Source organism: Panthera onca, chromosome D4 (assembly GCF_046562875.1).
Source record: "Panthera onca isolate mPanOnc1 chromosome D4, mPanOnc1 haplotype 2, whole genome shotgun sequence".
Lineage (NCBI taxonomy): Eukaryota > Metazoa > Chordata > Mammalia > Carnivora > Felidae > Panthera > Panthera onca.
Window position 1 is genome coordinate 72,650,012 of NC_138351.1, and position 18,192 is coordinate 72,668,203.

Sequence of the window (18,192 nt, forward strand, 5' to 3'; positions counted from 1 at the left end):
TTATTTTTGTTTCTTCTGTGTAATATCTATTCATATATTTTGCCCACACTTCTATTAGGTTGTCTTTTTTCCTATTAATTTGTAGGATTCTTTGTATATTAGGAATGTAAATCTTTTTTTTATTATGTAGGTAGCAAATATTTTCTTAGTAATTTGCTTTAAATTTTTGTTTATGAAGGCAACCATTTATTTATTTTAAAAAATTTGTTTTAATGTTTATTTTTGAGAAAGAGAGTGAGAATGAGCAGGGAGGGAGCAGAGAGAAAGAGGGACAGAGGATCTGAAGTGGGCTCTGTGATGACAGCAGAGAGCACAATTCGGGGCTCCAACTCACATGAGATCATGACCTGAGCTGAAGTTGGCCACTTAACCCACCCAGCGATCCAGGTGCCCCTGAAGGTAACATTTTAAATAGGAAGTTCTCTAACATTAACTTTGCCCTTTCTTGGTGATGTAGGGTCAACTCTGGTGATCTTAACTTCTTGACTTAAAGGGTCAGACTGAGATGGAGGCTCATTTAAAAAAGGCTTGCTGGAAGAAGGGCTCCTGGGTGGCTCAGCCGGTGTCATGATCTCACGGTTTGTGGGTTCAAGCCCTGCGTCGGGCTCTGTGCTAACAGCTCAGAGCCTGAAGCCTGCTTCGGATTCTGTGTCTCCCTCTCTCTGCCCCTCCCCTGCTCACACTCTGTCTCTATCTCAAAAAAATAAATGAACATTAAAAAATTTAAAAAAAATTAAAAAGGCTTGCTGGAAGAAAGGTGGGAAGCAGCATGGCTTTCAGAAGACAACTAAATATCCCTTTTATATATATATACTAAAATGTATATATTGCTATTCTAAAAATATATGTTGTAACTGTTGCTCTAAAAAAAAGCTTTGCAATGTTTGGGTGAATCTGGAAGATATTTGGATGTTATGACAATTATGCTAATTAGAATATTTTACTTACAAAGATGTAAACTATAGGGCAGAATATATATTTTGAAATTTTAATATGGATAACACCAAGAACATTTAACGACAGAATTTTCTTTAATCAATGAGCAAATCTATCATTTTGTTACTGGATTTTCATCAAAAACAAAGGAATGTGGCACAGAACACTCTTTTCTTTCAAAAAAACCTCAGACGAGTTTGTCCATCAACTCTACCAGGGACTTTTTCATACACTAGACGCCGTTTTTTGAATTGTGGTAGTTGTGAACACATGAGATCTGTTAAAAGGAGAAAAAGGAAAACCATTTTATTTCTGACATAGCTATTTTTTCCAGTTATTCAAGTGCATCCTATCTCTTCATCTATCTACAGAGTGTTCAAATTTCCAAACTGAGATAAAATGACTATAAAAATTACATTTTTAGCATAACTGTACCTGTACCTAATGGCCCAGTACTGATTAGTGTCATGTATACATATTGTATACTCATGCTTTGCACAAATCATTAAATCTCCCTGGATTTAAGACTCCTTCATTTAAGTTTTCACTCATTAAGCCTGTTCCTTAACTCAAATCTGTAATGTTGTAGAATTTATCCCGAGGTCTGATATGTGATAGGTGGTGATCATGTATGACTCACCTTCTATGACTGTATTAAATATGACACATTAGCCTGAAATATCCTAGATTTGGATACTTACAGAGGCTGATTGATTAAATCAGTAAAAAAGTAGGCTAAAATATTTAAAACTGTTTTGGTAATTATTCCTGGGGATATAATCTCATAATTACAAGATTTGGATGCCATTATAAGCATATTTAAAAAGCAATGTAGTCTGTAATTGTATCATAGAGGTCACAAATACACATCTGTAATATAAGACAAATAGAAAATTATCTTGAGGTTATGCCAATGGCTTTGGATAAATTGTCTAGGGCTGCATTAACATCAATTCTAAAAGTGTTACATCTTAAACAGTGGAAGGTAATGATGTGCTATGGGAAACCACAGTAAAAAGTCAAAAGTTTCCATAGTGTTAATGATACTAGTATCAAAGATTTATGTGACCTGTTTGAATAAAATTATTTTTTGGAAGAAATTTGAAAGTGGAAAAAAAATATTTCTAGGCCATTATTTATTTAATATATGATTGAAAAATATATTTATAACTAAGTTAATGAATTAAAATGTAGGTAGACATTTTACTATTCCATCCATATCCCTAAAAGTTTAAATATTAAAGTTATTAGAGGGGTGCCTGGGTGCCTCAGTCAGTTAAGCATCCAGCTTAGGTTGAGGTCATAATCTCACAGTTCACCAGTTCAAGCCCAGCATCAGGCTCTGTGCTGACAGCTCAGAGCCTGGAGCCTTCTTCAGATTCTGTGTTTCCCTCTCTCTCTCTCTCTGCCCTTCCCCTGCTATCTCTCTCTCTCTCTCTCTCTCTCTCTCATTAAAACATTTAAAACATTAAAAAAAGTTATTAGAAATAATTTCTAAGATCTCACTGAGAAAATGGGAGGATTATCTTATATATTGGGATACCCTATGTTTAAGAACATATAGTAATTCACATACTTGATTTGGTCCAGGATGGAAAAAAAAAAATGGAATTTTCATTCAGTTCATTTATGAAGCTGGAATAAAGTTCATGTCAGAATGTGACAGCACAAATAAAGAACACAACAGGGTAATTGCATTTTGAATGTAGATAATGAAAAGAATAAATATTAGCAACCATATTCAACAGCATATTAAAAGAATCACTCTTCAAAAGCCAATTAAGTTTATCACAGAATGACAATTTTTATTTAATATTAGTAAACCTGTTAATATAATCATTGACATTAATGGGTCAATGGAGAAAACATGTGTGATTTTCCCCAATAGGTGCCAAAAATGTTTGGATAAAATTCAGCATCTGTTCCTCACAAAAGTTCTTACAAAGTTAGGGAGATAATACCTCTCATTAAAATCAGGAACAAAACAAATTATGACTATTAAACAGGACCAAATCCAAGTTTTGTGAATCCTGAGGCTTATACAGTTGACCCTTGAACAATGTGGGTGTTAGGGAGGCTGACTGCCCCCAGACCCACCCCCCCAAATTCTATACATAACTTTGTAAATACTTTATTTTTTAAATTTATTTCAGAGAGAGAGAGAGAGAGAGCATAAGCAGGGGAGAGGGGCCGAGCAGAGGGAGAGAAAGAGAGAATCTTAAGCAGGCTCCATGCTCGCTTCTACAACCCTGGGATCATGACCTGAGCTGAAATCAAGAGTCAAATGCTCAACTGACTGATTGATGCTCAACCACCCAGGAGTCCCTGTAACTTTTTAAAAAACATAATCTCTGTACCTGACGTGGGCCCTAAACTCATGACTGTGAGATCAAGAGTCACATGCTCTACTGACTGAACCAGCCAGGTGCCCCCAAAATCTATAACTTTTGACTCCCCCAAAACTTAACTACTAATAATCTACTGTTGACCAGAAGCCTTACTGATAACATAGTCAATTAACACATATTTTGTAAGTTATATGTATTATATACTGTATTCTTACAATCAAATAAGCTAGAGAAAAGAAAATGTTAAGAAAATCAAAAGGAAGAAAAAATACATTTACAGTACCATACTGTATTTATCAAAAAAATCCATGCAGTTCAAACCTGTGTTGTTCAAGGGTCCACTGTACAAGTTGGGAGGTACTCTTTTATTATTTTCTATCAGTGATTGCACTCAGGATTGACAGACTCAAGTCATCACTGCAATTTATTTTAACTTTTTTTTTTTTTTCAAATTTTATTTATTTTGAAAGAATGAGTGATTGGGGGAGGGGCAGAGACAGGGAGAGAGAGAGAAACCTATGCAGGCTCTGTAGTGACAGTGCCACACAGGGCTTAAACTTACAAACCATAAGATCATGACCTGAGCCGAAGTCAGACGCTTAACCAGCTGAGCCACCCAGGCGCCCTTAATGCTTAGTTCATCTAAAGCTACAAGAATTTGACATATTTTGTTTACATTTATTTTCTTAGATGTCTATAATTAGAATTTTGATTTTCTTTTTGACCCCAAAGTTAGTGAAGATTTAAAAAAAATTTTTTTTAAGTTTATTCATTTTTGAGAGAGAGACAGAGAGACAGAGCATGAGCAGGGAAGGGGCAGAGAGAGAGAGAGAGAGAGAGAGAGAGAGAGGGAGAGGGAGACACAGAATCCGAAGCAGGCTCCAGGCTCCGAGCTGCCAGCACAGAGCCCGATGTGGGGCTCAAACCCACGAACTGCAAGATCATGACCCGAGCCAAAGTCAGACGCCCAACCAACTGAGCCACCCAGGTGCCCCTAGTGAAGATTTTTAAGTATAGTAATTCAAACAAACAAAAATTCTTTTTTTAGTTTAGAGATGGTTCTTTTAAAATTACATCTGCCAGTAGTTTTATTAACTTTAGATAGTGTTACCTGGTAATGATTTTTTGTTTCCTGAGTTAGATGAAGATTCAGAGTGCCTTTTCTGTCCTAAACATTTCCCAGCTCTTTGGTGGAAATAAAGACTGCTGAATTCTTTTTGATTTACATTAGGATCAGAAGCACACAATAAATCCATACTGGGGACAGATGGTAATTCTCTCCAGAAAGTCTTTTTAGTCCCAGCATTTGAACTTTGATGAAGGAAGCTTTCTACCTCATCCGATAGACATTTCTGCTGATTAGGGAATAAATTATCTTTCTGAGAGTACCATTTGTCACATGTAGTCTGCTTTTCACCATATTCTAAGTTGAATGAATGATTCTGTTGTTCCCATACATTTTTCTTGAAGTTCCAGGGAAGAGGAGATTGAGAGCCTTCCAGTGAAAAGTTAGGGGTACATACTTCTTTATTTATAGGTCCTTTTGCAACATGTGTTCCCTTTTTCTGATTATTTATAAAATTAGGGGCAACTCTCTTCTGAGTGTCAATTGGTGATATTATATTTTCACAGTTCATTTGTGTTAGATCCAAAGAAAAAACATCTGACTCTGAATCATTCCAGTTTTGAAAGGAGTTACCAGCCATGTTCCTTGATCCTATATTAATTAGGAAAGGATTATGTACTATATTAGGATTACAACTGGAGTCTTTCCGGTAGCTGGCCTGATTATAAGAAGTCACAGGTGATAAAATGCATGGCATTTCTCTGAGTTGCGTAAGGGAAGAGTTATAGTTTGAAGTGATGTTTGTGTCTTTGTGCACTGTGGCTCCTATGTCTGAATTCTGGTATTCATTATATTCTTGAAAGACAGAGTTTGAAGAGCCAGAAGCTGAACTGGTAATGGTACTAGCCTGATTCCCGTTTTCCCGAGGTGATGGAATTTGAGGTGATTTTGTTATGGAAGAAGAACTAATCTTGAATAAGGAAGTGATGCTACAAAAATGCTAAAAAATTTTTTTAAATTAATGTAATACAAATACAATATACACATCAGTCAAGTAAATATAAATAACAGCACTTATCTATATGGAAAGAAAGCAAAATATAAATAAGTAGGGTATTACAGTGATCCATGTAATAAGAACATAACATAATTAGGCTCCATTAAAAGAAAAACTTATGATTTGTATTTCTTTTCTAATCACTTGTAATAGAATTTTTAGTTACACAAATTATACATGAATGTCATTTGCTTGATAAAAAATTAGAGTTTTTACAATAAGGCTAAAGTTAAAGTTCTCTTTACTACTATAATGAAGGGCATCAGGATTGTTTGGAAGAGATCATGTAAACACATATGAATAGAGTATGTGACCGCATATTAGTGGGCACAATAACATTTCAAAATAATTTAAAGTGTGATAAATGGACTGTACTGAATTATCTATATAAGATAGGTTTAAATGTATAATGTGATTGGCAGTCAATGAGAATTCTATAAGAAATTTAGTTCAAGTAAATTATTTTTTTTTAAGTTTTTTAAATTTATTTTTGAGAGGGAGAGAGTGTGTGCAAGTGGGAGAGAGGCAGAGAGAGAGGGAGACACAGAATCTGAAGCAGGCGCCAGGCTCTGAGCTGTCAGCACAGATGAAGGGCTCAAACTCGTGAACCACGAGATTATGACCTGAGCCTAAGTCGGAGGCTTAACTGACTGGGCCACCCAGGTGCCCCTCAAGTACATAATTTCTTTGCTATGTGAAGTCCAAAACAATTAAACTTGGATACCTCCATTTTGAAAATGTTTATGGCAAAAATCAATACTCAAATGGAAAGGAAATACATTCATATAAGAATATGGAATTCAAATAACTAACCTTTAAGACTTTTCCTGGAACTTCAGGTAAAAGTTCCTGAAGTTGACAAAGAGTTGCTAATAATATCCAGTGCAGTGATGGTCCTTTATTTAACATGAGCTGAGCCACCAATGGGTTAATACATGGAAAGTCAAGTAAGTACATTTCTTCCTAGAAAAGAGTTTTTTTTTTTTTAATTTAAAAAAAAAATTTTTTTTTAACCTGTATTTATTTTTGAGACAGAGAGAGACAGAGCATGAATGGGGGAGGGGCAGAGAGCGAGGGAGACACAGAATTGGAAGCAGGCTCCAGGCTCTGAGCCATCAGCCCAGAGCCCAACGCGGGGCTCGAACTCACAGACCGCGAGATCGTGACCTGAACTGAAGTCGGACGCTTAACCGACTGAGCCACCCAGGCGCCCCCCTAGAAGAGTTTAAAGGAAAAATCAGCCACTGGTCCTTTGGAAATAACCCATTTTATTCTGCTCAATCTAGAAGATTAAAATTTTTGTCATTGCACCTACCACTCAATTTGAGATGCTGGGGAAAAAATATGGCTAGTAGGGAAAGAAACTTCTCTGTCAGTTAGAGTTCATATGCTCTCAGGGGCACTTGGGTGGCTCAGTAGGTTGAGCATCTGACTTCAGCTCAGGTCATGATCTCATGGTTCATGAGTTCGAGCCTAGCATCAGGCTCTCTGCTGATGGAGACAGCATGATGCCTGCTTTGTGCATGGAGCCCACTTTGGATCCACTGTCTCCCTCTCTCTCTGCTCTTCCCCTCCCCCTCAAAAATAAATGAAAATATTTGAAAAAAAGATTCACATGCTCTCAGAATTGGGAAAGATCTTAAAGTTCATTCATTTCAATCATTCATCCAAAAAATTTGTTACAGTTCATCTCCTTCAAATGACAATTGTATTATATAATGGTAGATTTTCTTTTCTTTTTTCAAAAAATGTTTATCTTGAGAGTGAGAGCACGAGCTGGGGAGGGGCAGAAAGAAAGGAGAGAGATTCTCAAGCACGAACCATGAGATCATGACCTGAGCCAAAGAGTCCAGTGCTTAACTGACTGAGCCACCCTGGCACCCCTCTAATGGTAAATTGTCTAATGAAAACGTTTTCAGGGACTTTAGTACCTCAAGATTTCTTTAGCTCATCCTTTGTAGGCCATATGTTACTATCACTATTTAATTTAAGATGAACCATGTTTATGACATCTAACAGATGTTGTAGTTTCAGGAAAGCCTTGCTGTGAAGAGTAGAGGAAGAACTTCTATCAACCAGAACTGACCTTGATGGCCTAAAAATGTGTTCCAGAGAGATCTCATAATAATCTAGAAATATAGCAGCCATCTTTTATTATTGCCATATTCCCTCTTCTTTCTGGGATATACTGGCTTTTTGCACCCTCTTTGATAAAATCAAATGACAGACATGTGAGTAGATTAGACATGCCTTGGTAATAGGGAAACTGCAGACATATACACATCCCATAATTAATTATACCCATACTTGCCAATAGTACTATGTTTTGCTTAGGCATATAAAAATTCTGTGATTTAATATACATGAATATTTTTTAATGTATATGAATACACGAATATTTATTTGCTTTATAATTTTATTTTTTGAATAGGCAAAATAGGCACATGGTTCAAAATTCAAAGGGTACTAAAAGATGTGCAGTAGGGGTGCCTGGGTGGCTCAATCAGTTAAGCGTCTGACTGTGGCTCAAGTCATGATCTCATGGTTTGTGGGTTCGAGCTCCATGTCCAACTCTCTGCTGTCAGTTCAGAGCCTGGAGCCTGCTTCAGATTCTGTGTCTCCCTCTCTCTCTCTGCCCCTCCCTCACTTATGCCCTCTGTCTCTCTCGAAAAATATATAAATAAACTTATCAAAAAAGGTGTGCAGTAAAAACTCTCATCTTCCTGCCCCCCATTACCCCAGTTTTCCTCTCTGGAGATAACTAATGTTATCATTTCTTGATAGCATTATCATGATCTCTTCCAGAGATATTTTATTTACTTACAAACACATATAAATATTAATTTCCCCTTGTTCAAGTGGTAGGATACAAACTGTATGCCACAACTTCATCTTTCATTTAATATAGCTTAAAGGTCATTCCACGTTAGTAAATAAAAAGCTCTATTATTCTTTTTTTATGGTTTCATGATTTGAATATATTAAAAAAATAAAGGAAACTGAGATATAAGGTTGGTATGAGAACTTAGACATATTATGCTTAACCTGAAGGAATTTCTAAAAAGTTACTATTCAATCTTACGAATATTTTACAACTCTACTTTCAGTTTTGATTATGTAACTTAATTACTGACAAAGGCAATGATGGAATTTTGCTATTTTCATACTTACTACTCTTAAATGTATAAATTTATGAATTAGAAAAAGTTATGTTTTAAAAATATTAGGCATTAAAAGTTCATTAAAATACTTCTGTCAAGTTGCAAAATACCCATGATTCTGGAAAATGATCTAAATAAATATTGTACATTATGGTTACTGTTCTATATGCTCATGCAAACATTATAGGACAAAAATATGCAACCAAAAAGAGAATTCAAGTCTATGTATCTATACTTGCTTTGCAAATATCTAATTTACACATTTAGGGGATGAACCTTAGATGGTGAAACTTCAAGCCAGGATTTATCCAACCATTCATAAGGATCTCTCTTCGAGGTCATTAAACTGTGATCAGCAATTTGTCGAACTATCAGTGCAGCCTCTTCCACTCCTGGGGCAAGTACAAGCTAAAATATATTTTCTATATGTTAGATTATAGGAAATATTAGGGAGCAAAATATATCTTGCAAAAACTGTTTGTAATTAGAAGAAAAAAGCCCTGATTTTAACCTTTGAATATAATTTTAGATATAACTTATTAAAGTATCTATGTGAAATCCAGCATATTTTGTGAGACTAAGCAATTTTCTTCCCTTCTTTAAACGTGATATCTTTATAGTTTTCCAATTTTTGGAACTAAATTTCTTTACTTCCATTTGGCATTTATTAATAATTTGTTAAAATAACATATTTGGTTTTATATTTCACCTATGTTAGAAGCAAAGCAATTTAGATTATCATTAATAATATTTAATATTTTGCTTTTCCAAGTTAACTCTAATAGTTACCAAAAATAAGAATTTTAAAAATATACTGCAAGCTTTTTCAAATACATTTTTAAAAAAGGATATTTACAGATGAAGTTGATGTGTATTTGAAAAGAAAAAAAGTTTTGATTTAGAGTATTTTGGGAATTGTTCATCCAATATTGGCTTATTTGATACTATGCTCTGTGTACTAAACTTTAAAAAAAGTTTCTTAATATTTCCTACTTCCTGTCTTTCAGTTGTGTTTTCCTCCAGGCCCTTCTCTTTCGAAATGCCAGCCTTTTTCTTCTGCTTTCAGTTCTATTTTTACCTTCATCTTTTAGATTCAGTTGAAGGAAGTATAGTCCATGGGTTAGCAGTTTAATGTGGATAGAGAGTACTGCCCTAAACAGTCATATCTTAGAAATATAAACACCCTGTCCTGTAGTGAAAATTCAAGAAATAGAGACTGTAGAAACCTTATAAAATCATTATGACAATTTTTTATTTCACAAGAAGAGTAACAAATACAAGACTGTTAATACATACCTGTAGGGAATACATGTATTCTAAAGAAAGATTTTCTTTAAACTGTATTAAGTACATATAGAGTGTATAGAAACAACACTGTTTGATTCCAAATTAATTTTATTTCAGTTTTGGATGTTTTGAGAAGATCCGACACATTTATATAAATGTATAAAGGCACAATTTTATGGTGATGATAATGAATATGACCTTAATTTATTAAAGCAAGGATTCTGGAGCTCATGGCTAGGCTTTGGGAGATTCAGAAACCTCCTAACATTGTTTTCAAAATTTTGCATATGTGTTTATCTATGCATTTTTCTGCAAAATGAGTTCATAAAGACATTTATAGACCTTTTTTTGACATTAGAATAAAACATAGCCTAACACTACTAGCAGTATATTCTTTTAGTTTAAGAAAATGTACTTAAACTTTCTCATGTTTCTTTTATGGCTAGGCTCTTCAGATGCCTGAAAAACATTTTTTTAAACCCATAACTGATGTGCTCTAAAAAGCCAAAAACTATATTACTAAATACAGTGAGGTAAAGCAACAATATATTCTAAAATAATATGAGTCTAGGGAGCCCCTTTTATGTAATAATGTTATTAAGTCAGAAGAATGGGAGACTTGAGTATTGGTGACATATTTTAATGTGTTTTGATTTAATTTTATTTAGTAGATGTTTGTTGAATATTTTTACTGTGTATAAAGTAATGTGCTAGATGCTATACATTTGACAAAGAAAAAGGGCCTAGTTTTTACCCTCCAGGGTGGAAGGTACATGAATGAATACCTTATACTATAATAAAGGCATAAAGTGCTCCTGGGAGAATGGGAGGAGAGATTTATCCCGAGAGGGTATAACTGGGGAACATTTTTTTAAAGTTTATTTATTATTTTAAGAGAGACAGAGACAGCACGAGCGGGGGAGGGGCAGAGAGAATGGAGAGAGAATCCCAAGCAGGCTCTGCACTGTCAGTGCAAAGCCTGACGGGCACAAACCCTCAAACCATGAGATCATAACCTGAGCCGTGTAACTGGGCACATTTCTTAAAGGAGGCAGTGTTTGAGCCAGGCAAAAACAGACAGAACTATGAAGGCTGGTGGTTAGGGGGAAGGAAGAGACAGGCTGGGATGATATGTTAGTGCAATGGCTTAAAGGTGATAGTGTGGTCATTCATATTCAGGAAATGGTGAGTAGAATGATGCTAAAGGAACGATTACTAGGGGCCAAATTGTGAAATTTGAAACCAGCTGAGTTTGATCTCTCTTTCAATAAAGTAGGAAGCTATGGAAGGTCTTGTGAGCAAGAAAATTCAATGTAACAACAACTATTTATCAAGAGCCTGCTACGTACTTGGCACTGTGCTGGGTGCCAGGAATATGAAAACAAGTAAACATGTTTCCTTTCCTTCAGGAGCTTACAGCCCAGGAAGTGAAATATTCACAGCTGTATTTCAGAAATATAAGTGATGTCAATATATATGATGCACTGGAGTAGGACTAGAAATAAGGACATTAGTCAGGAAGTTGCTTAAAACTCCAAAGGCCTGAATTTGGGAAATAGCAGGAGTAGGATAGAGAGACATGTTCTAAAGACTGATTACGTTACAACAGTAACCTACTACTGATTAGGTTACAATAGTAATGCCATAAACTAAGTTTGGGGAGAATGAGAAGTTTTGTTTTGGAAATGCTGAGTTTGAGGCACTTGTGGGATATTCATGTGAAGATTTCCAGTAGAATGCTAGAATACAGGTACAGATCTAAAGAAAAATCAGGAAATTTTTAAGGATTATACTCAGAAATGAAAGCTAAATTTGGGGGAATGTCTGAGTTTATTAAGGAAAGAGTATAAAGTGATAACTGAAGAGGACTGAGCCCTGAATTGGGGGAAGTGTCTAAATTTCAGAGTGGGACATTGAAAACAAAGAAAAGACATTGGTTAGAGATGATTACAGCAGATAAAAAGAGTGTATCTTTCATAAGCAAACATTTTCGATCAACAAATATTTTTTATTTATATCCTGCCAAATAGTAATTAAGAGATAAAATATGACTTTAAATTCATTAAAGGCTTTTAGAACAGAAGTTTAAGTGGAAAGAATATTTATTAATTTGAAAACTGTTAAAAGGCTTTTAAGAATTTTTTAGTTTACTAGCTGGGCACTTGAGTTTGAGTATAATTTTGGTTTATTAAAACAAACATGTAAGAAAAGAATACCTTTACATCCAGTTCTTCTGATTTTAGCACAAATGAAACCAAAGCTGCGTAAATCAGTGCTAGATGATGAAGTGCCTTTTCTGTAAGATGGTACCTAAAAAAGATTATATTACTATTCTTGTACTCATTTGATGTCTGATTCTACTTATTAGAAGTTCATTTCGTTTTGACATTTCATATTATTAGAATAATCTGGCTAAATAATGCTAGTGTGGTAGGCTCAGCATTCTTTTGAAAAGATGGCTCCACCTCCATTCTTTAACAATCCAGTTAAATCTAGGGGATGCTGAGAGTGTGTCTGAGGAGAGTTTAACTCATACCCTTACTGACTCAGGGATGACTAGCTGACTGACACAAACTAAAATATTCTATCTCCCTGGCCAAAGTACCAGGTTCAGATATGAACATGTGACCAGAGCCAGGCTCACTAGAATCCTCCCTGGCTCTTTTTCCTGAACTGTTAGAAAAAAACACTTTTTAAAAAGATCATTACCCTACATGGGTAATCATATTGCAGTATATAAATACATAAAGTCAGCATGTTGTAGACCTTAAACTTACACAATGTGGTATGTCAATTATATCTCAATTTTTTAAAAAACTACTTTTTTTCTTCTTCTATGGTTATTAAGCAGATCAGATGTGAGTCTTAAGCTTTGGATAGATATTTCTACCACCTTTATCCACTTTAAATAGCCTAAGAAGCAAAAAGGAAATTTATTGGCTCATATTACTAAGAAGTCCAGGGAAGACACTGTCGGATCCAGGGTCTCAATATGATTGAGATAAGGGCTCTCTTAATTTCTTGGCTCTTCTTTCCCCAGCTAGTTTCTTTCTCAGGTGAGCTATTTCATAAGAGTGACCAATAAGAGTCACTCACTGTGCCTAAACAGTACAAACAATGTGGTTTCTGCTGAACACCTGCTTTCCTTCTTGGAGTCTAGAATTTTGGTATGTGCTAGGCAGACAGTGCCTACTCGACCAGTCCTTAGTAAAAGCCCTGGGCACTGAGTCTCTAGTGAGTCTCCCTGGCAGATGATATTTTATAAGTGTTGTCACAACTCTTTGCTGTGGAAATTAGGCACATTCTGTGTGACTCCACTAGGCTAGGATTCTTGGAAGCTTCCTTCTAGCTTCTTCTGGATTTTGCTCCATGCACTTTTTCCCTTTGCTGATTTTGCCTTGTAACGATTTACTATAATAAATCATAGCCATGAGTCCAAGTCTATGCCAAGTCCTGTGAATCTTCTTATCAAATCATCAAACCTGGGGGTAGTCCTCAGGAGTCCTAACACATTTTTCAAGCAGGAACTAATGATATGAACTACTAAGGTAACTCAAGCAATTTCATTTTGTATGTTGAATTTTCCTCATTTGGTCAGTTGATTAAGATACTTCTTAAATGTTTTTATAAATCTAAAAATATAGAGCTGAGATACCTAGAAGTCTGAAAATAATTACATTTTATAATAACATCTTATTGTGAATAAACAGCTCGTCACATCCTGAACATAAAACTATCTCAGGCTATTACATAATTAGTGGGGTTTGTTTCCCTGAAAATCTGAGTAAGAATAAGTGTGAATCTCCTCTTTTTTGCTTGTACTTCAATTGCACCTCTAGAACATAGGTGGAAAGCAATCTAAAAACAACTTAAAATTTTTTTCAAAACAGTTTTATCTCCATAATACTTCTAAGATCTTGATAAAGCTTTAATGCTTTATAAGCAAGTTCCAAGCTTAAAATGCTTCAGAGACTTTACTAATATTCAAAATGAAGATTTTAGATCTAAATTATTATTTTTCTTTTTCAATTCTGGTAGAAAGGAAAAGCAAGGTTAAATGACTTGCCAAAGGTTATTGTTAATAGAAAAAGGAATAAGAACCAAGGAGTTTGGACTCTTATATTCTAACTTAAACTTATTTCCACTTAATAATAATCATATACAAAGAGCTCAGAACAGTAGATAAACAAAAATGGAGTCAAGCAAAAAGTCAATAAAGAAAAAAGTCACACAGGCCATGTCAAATAAGGTAAGATGTCTCTACCTTCTATAATAACTAAATTAAATATTTTTTAAACTTCTACTGTGAGTGATGTGGTATGTGTTGCATGATAACTGTAGAGATTTAAAAAATGAATGAGACTAGTTTTCAATTTAGTAGGAAAGATGCATTCATTCAGTCAAGGAATATTTACTAAGCATCTATCATATGAAACAATATGAGGTGCCATAAAGCAAGTACTCTAAAATGATAATACAAAGCAAAATGTGATAAATATCAAAGATGAGGAAAAGACAAAGAGCTAAGGAGTTCAAAGGATGGAGAGGTCACAACTAAATATCTATTTGTACGTGTGAGTTGGAGGGGGGGTATTAAGGAAAGACTGAATAGAAAAAGTGGTATTTGGGGATAGGTTCTGAAAAATAGGCACAATTTCACCAGATGAAATAGTTAGAGGAAGTAGAGAGTATCGTAGAAAGAGAGAAATGTATTGGCAAAAGTAGAAGTAGCAAAACCAGGACCATATTTGCAAGCCAATGAGAAATCCTTCTAGCTGAAATGGAAAGCAGTGAAAACTAAGCTGAAAATATAAGTTGAGATTATACTCTGAAGAATTTGAATATTAGGGTGAATAGAATGTATGTATTCAGTAGATAATGGGAAAGTCAGTGAAGGCTTTTTATCGGAGTGAAACAGTAACAGCCTGGTTTTAGGAATATTAATTGGATGTCTGACAGATTATGGAGAGTAACACTGAGAGCCATCTGGAGGTGGGAAAGCAGCTGGTAGTCTATTGTAACAGTCCACATAAAATAATAAGAATCTGAACTAAGATGTTGGTAACATAAATGGAGAGAGGGGATTGATAAAAAAAAAAAAGAGATAGTGGTTAAATCTATAGGATTTGTTTTCTAAACTTGGTGACTAAAAGAAAGGCAATGGTCATAAATAGCTAAAGGCAGAAAAGAGGAGATATTGTTTTGAAGAGGATAGAGAATATAATAAATTCACCTTGGAACATGTTAAGTTTGAGAGCCTATAAAATATCAGGGTGGAAATATTTAACAGAAAGTTAGAGATACATGTCAACAATTTCAAAGAGAGACTGCAGCTGCAGATGTATATATCATAATTTATATGCAGAATGATGGTGACTGAATCCATGGGAGTGGGGAAGATTTCCAGTGGATCAAATAGAAGAAAGAAGAGAATTCAAATGTATCTGAAGACTGGGACAAGGAAGAAGAGGTACAGACAGAGAAAGAGTAGTTAGAGAGATGGAAGATCAAAACATTGACTCATCATAGGACTGAAGGGCTTCGAGTAAGAAGGTACTGACAACAGGCTTAAACGCTTTAGAGCAGTGGAAGATGAAAATATTTTTGGAGCTGATCATGAGAGCCATGAATGATGAGTTGCCCTGAGAGACAGAGATGAGTACAGATGTAGGAAGAAGACCCAGACTGCAGAGAAAAAAAGGAAGTAGAAGCAGTGGGTTCATAAAATGTAGAGATGAGAGAAAGGAGAGACATATAATGATAAATTAAGCCAGTGTCTCGGCATGGATTTTTTTGTAATTTTTAAGTTAAGCACATCAGTGACAGAAAGTATAGAAAGATGCTATTTAAAAAAATTTTTTTAAATTTATTTATTTATTTTGAGAGAGAGACAGAGAGAGCAAGCAGGGGAGGGTCAGAGAGAATTCCAAGCAGGTTCCACACTGTCTGCACAAAGCCCGATGTGGGGCTCAAACTCACAAACCACGGGTTCATGACCTGAGCTGAAACCAAGAGTCGGACATTTAACCAACCAAGCCATCCAGCTGCCCCAAAAGATGCTATTTTGTTGGTATATTTAATAAGATTTTAGAGACAGTGACTTAATGACATCTTTTAACATACAAGTTCAGAAATAAAAAGTAATAAAAAATGACACTTAAAGCTGCAATTCTTAGTGAAGTAGAGGAGGGGAGGGTGATTTGCACAGAATGTCTAGGGGAAATACATCATCTCCCAAATCCTAATTCCTATGGGCATCCCAAATTCCTATGGGCATGGCTCCTCCACCTGGAGGATCCCTGACTTAAAGCGAACTAGATGAGCAAGTGGAAAATTTGCATAACGATTTTTATTCAAAGAAGAGGACCAAATAACTTAAATATAAATGTAACTTTGGATAAAGAAATGTTTACTTACTCTGAGTTTAATGTTTTTTTGGTATATAAAATTATCCAACAATAGCTGTACTGGAATGATAATGCCATCAGTCTCATAATGATATTGTCCGATGCCTTCTCACAATTCAATTCTTTTAGGTCCTACCAGAAAATAAATAAAATAAAAAGGTTCACTAGGTTGAACAGTTGTTTTGAAGTTATTGTTACCCTATTTTAAGAATCCATAATATATAAATTATAACTTGAGAAGAAACATGAGTATGGGCTCCCATTTTATGGAGAAATTAAAATCACACTGGAAGTAGTAGGGGGAAAATTATGTAGTAGATGTCAAACAGCAAATGACAGCTTAAGCAAGGACAGCTCATGAATCTCCCAAAGTCCTAGATACGAAGAAAGCCGCCTACAGAGTGTCCCTATTCAGGCAAGGTCCTTTATAGATAGAGATCTGGCTACTCATAAGGGCGAAATAAAATACATTTAAAAGTCCATGGGATAATCTGCACTGATTGCTTATTACTTAAGGAAGGAAGCAGTCAATGGACTTCCAGGAATTGCTCTCTAATGGCCTACCAGTCCCTTTTTCCTTTAACACAATTAAATTCTATAGAGTGAATGATTCAGGAAATGTCTTACTCTGACAGTAAGTTATGTAACTGAATTAAAAGTTTTCCTAAACAGTATTTCCCCCAAATAATTGTTTTTTAAAAACTTCAAATATGTAAGACATGGTATCTCTCAAGAAACCCTCTAATAGAGCTTGGTGTTTCCATCATATAATTCCATATTGTTAACATTTGCTCATTAAATCAGACTTACGTTATCATAATCTTTGCCATTAATTTATACTCCATACCATCAAACTTGGTTTCTGCTCCCCACTCCCACCCTACTGAATTAATTTCTTTGTACTCCAATCAAGCAAACATATCAAGGAGATTGTCAAGAATTTGTAAATCTTAAATTCCAAACTATAGGGATTTTTTAAAGAGAATATATTTTTTTTTTAATCAGCTTACTTATAGGTAACCCCCACTTACTTTAGAGGAAATCTCATATCACTAATCATGGATTAATATACTACCATCTGTTAAGAAGCATAGTAGCTAGGATTTGATTTTTCAGGTTTTCAACACTATAATTGTTCTATAAATATATTTTAAAATAGGTCAATATATAACATTAAAGATTCCATATTTGCTTTGTCCTCTTAAAGTATGTTAAAAATTATAAGGCATTGAAGAAGTTTGGTAATAGTAATTTTGTATAGTGACGATTTTAGTACTTGTGGTCCATTTGCAAAGTTTTGGAAGAAATCACTAATATTATAGTTAAGCTCTCTATAGTAGAGCTAATAATAAATTACACAGATATTTGGCTTGTATTTCTTACTGTCTAGTTTTACCTGCAAAACTATGGCGGTGTATTCATCAACTGTCACCACTACATAACACTCTGTACTTCCAAAGAGTTTCAGTGACTCACTGCAGCTTCTCTCCACTAGTGTGATATTATAGCTGTAAAATACCATATTTTTAGGTGACATCATGAAATGACTAAGAAAAATTCTTTTGTTTTATTATTTTTTTAATGTTTATTCAGTTTTGAGAGACAGAGAGACACGTGAGCAGGGGAGGGGCAGAGAGAGAGGGGAGACACAGAATCTGAAGCAGGCTCCAGGCTCCGGGCTCTGAGCTGTTAGCACAGAGCCCAACACAGGGTTCAAACCCACGAACCCTGAGATCATGACCTAAGCTGAAGTCGGCCGCCCAGCCGACTGAGCCACCCAGGCGTCCCAGAAAAATTCTTTAAGAAAGTCTGTATTGTCCTCTTGCATATTAAATTATTTTAACGACTGCACTTTTTCTTTCATATATCAATTTATTCTACTTTATAAATTTGAGGAATTAAATTATGATTTATTCAGTATGTATGAAAA

General features: G+C 35.0%; 1 protein-coding gene across 5 annotated transcripts in view; it reads right to left on the minus strand.

The window, feature by feature from the left end:
* Nucleotides 1-1,012: 1,012 nt before the first annotated feature.
* The window catches only part of SHOC1 (shortage in chiasmata 1), an 85,360-nt gene continuing 68,180 nt past the window's right edge, over nt 1,013-18,192 (minus strand). For all 5 annotated transcript variants that reach the window (XM_078436580.2, XM_081790932.1, XM_081790933.1 and 2 more), the window contains 7 exons: nt 17,659-17,770; nt 16,273-16,394; nt 12,072-12,165; nt 8,845-8,976; nt 6,221-6,370; nt 4,396-5,350; nt 1,013-1,213 (listed from right to left, as the gene is read on the minus strand). In XM_078436580.2, the coding sequence (XP_078292706.2) occupies nt 1,113-1,213; nt 4,396-5,350; nt 6,221-6,370; nt 8,845-8,976; nt 12,072-12,165; nt 16,273-16,394; nt 17,659-17,770 (1,666 nt within the window). In that variant the 3' untranslated portion in view covers nt 1,013-1,112. The remainder of the gene's footprint in view (nt 1,214-4,395; nt 5,351-6,220; nt 6,371-8,844; nt 8,977-12,071; nt 12,166-16,272; nt 16,395-17,658; nt 17,771-18,192) is intronic.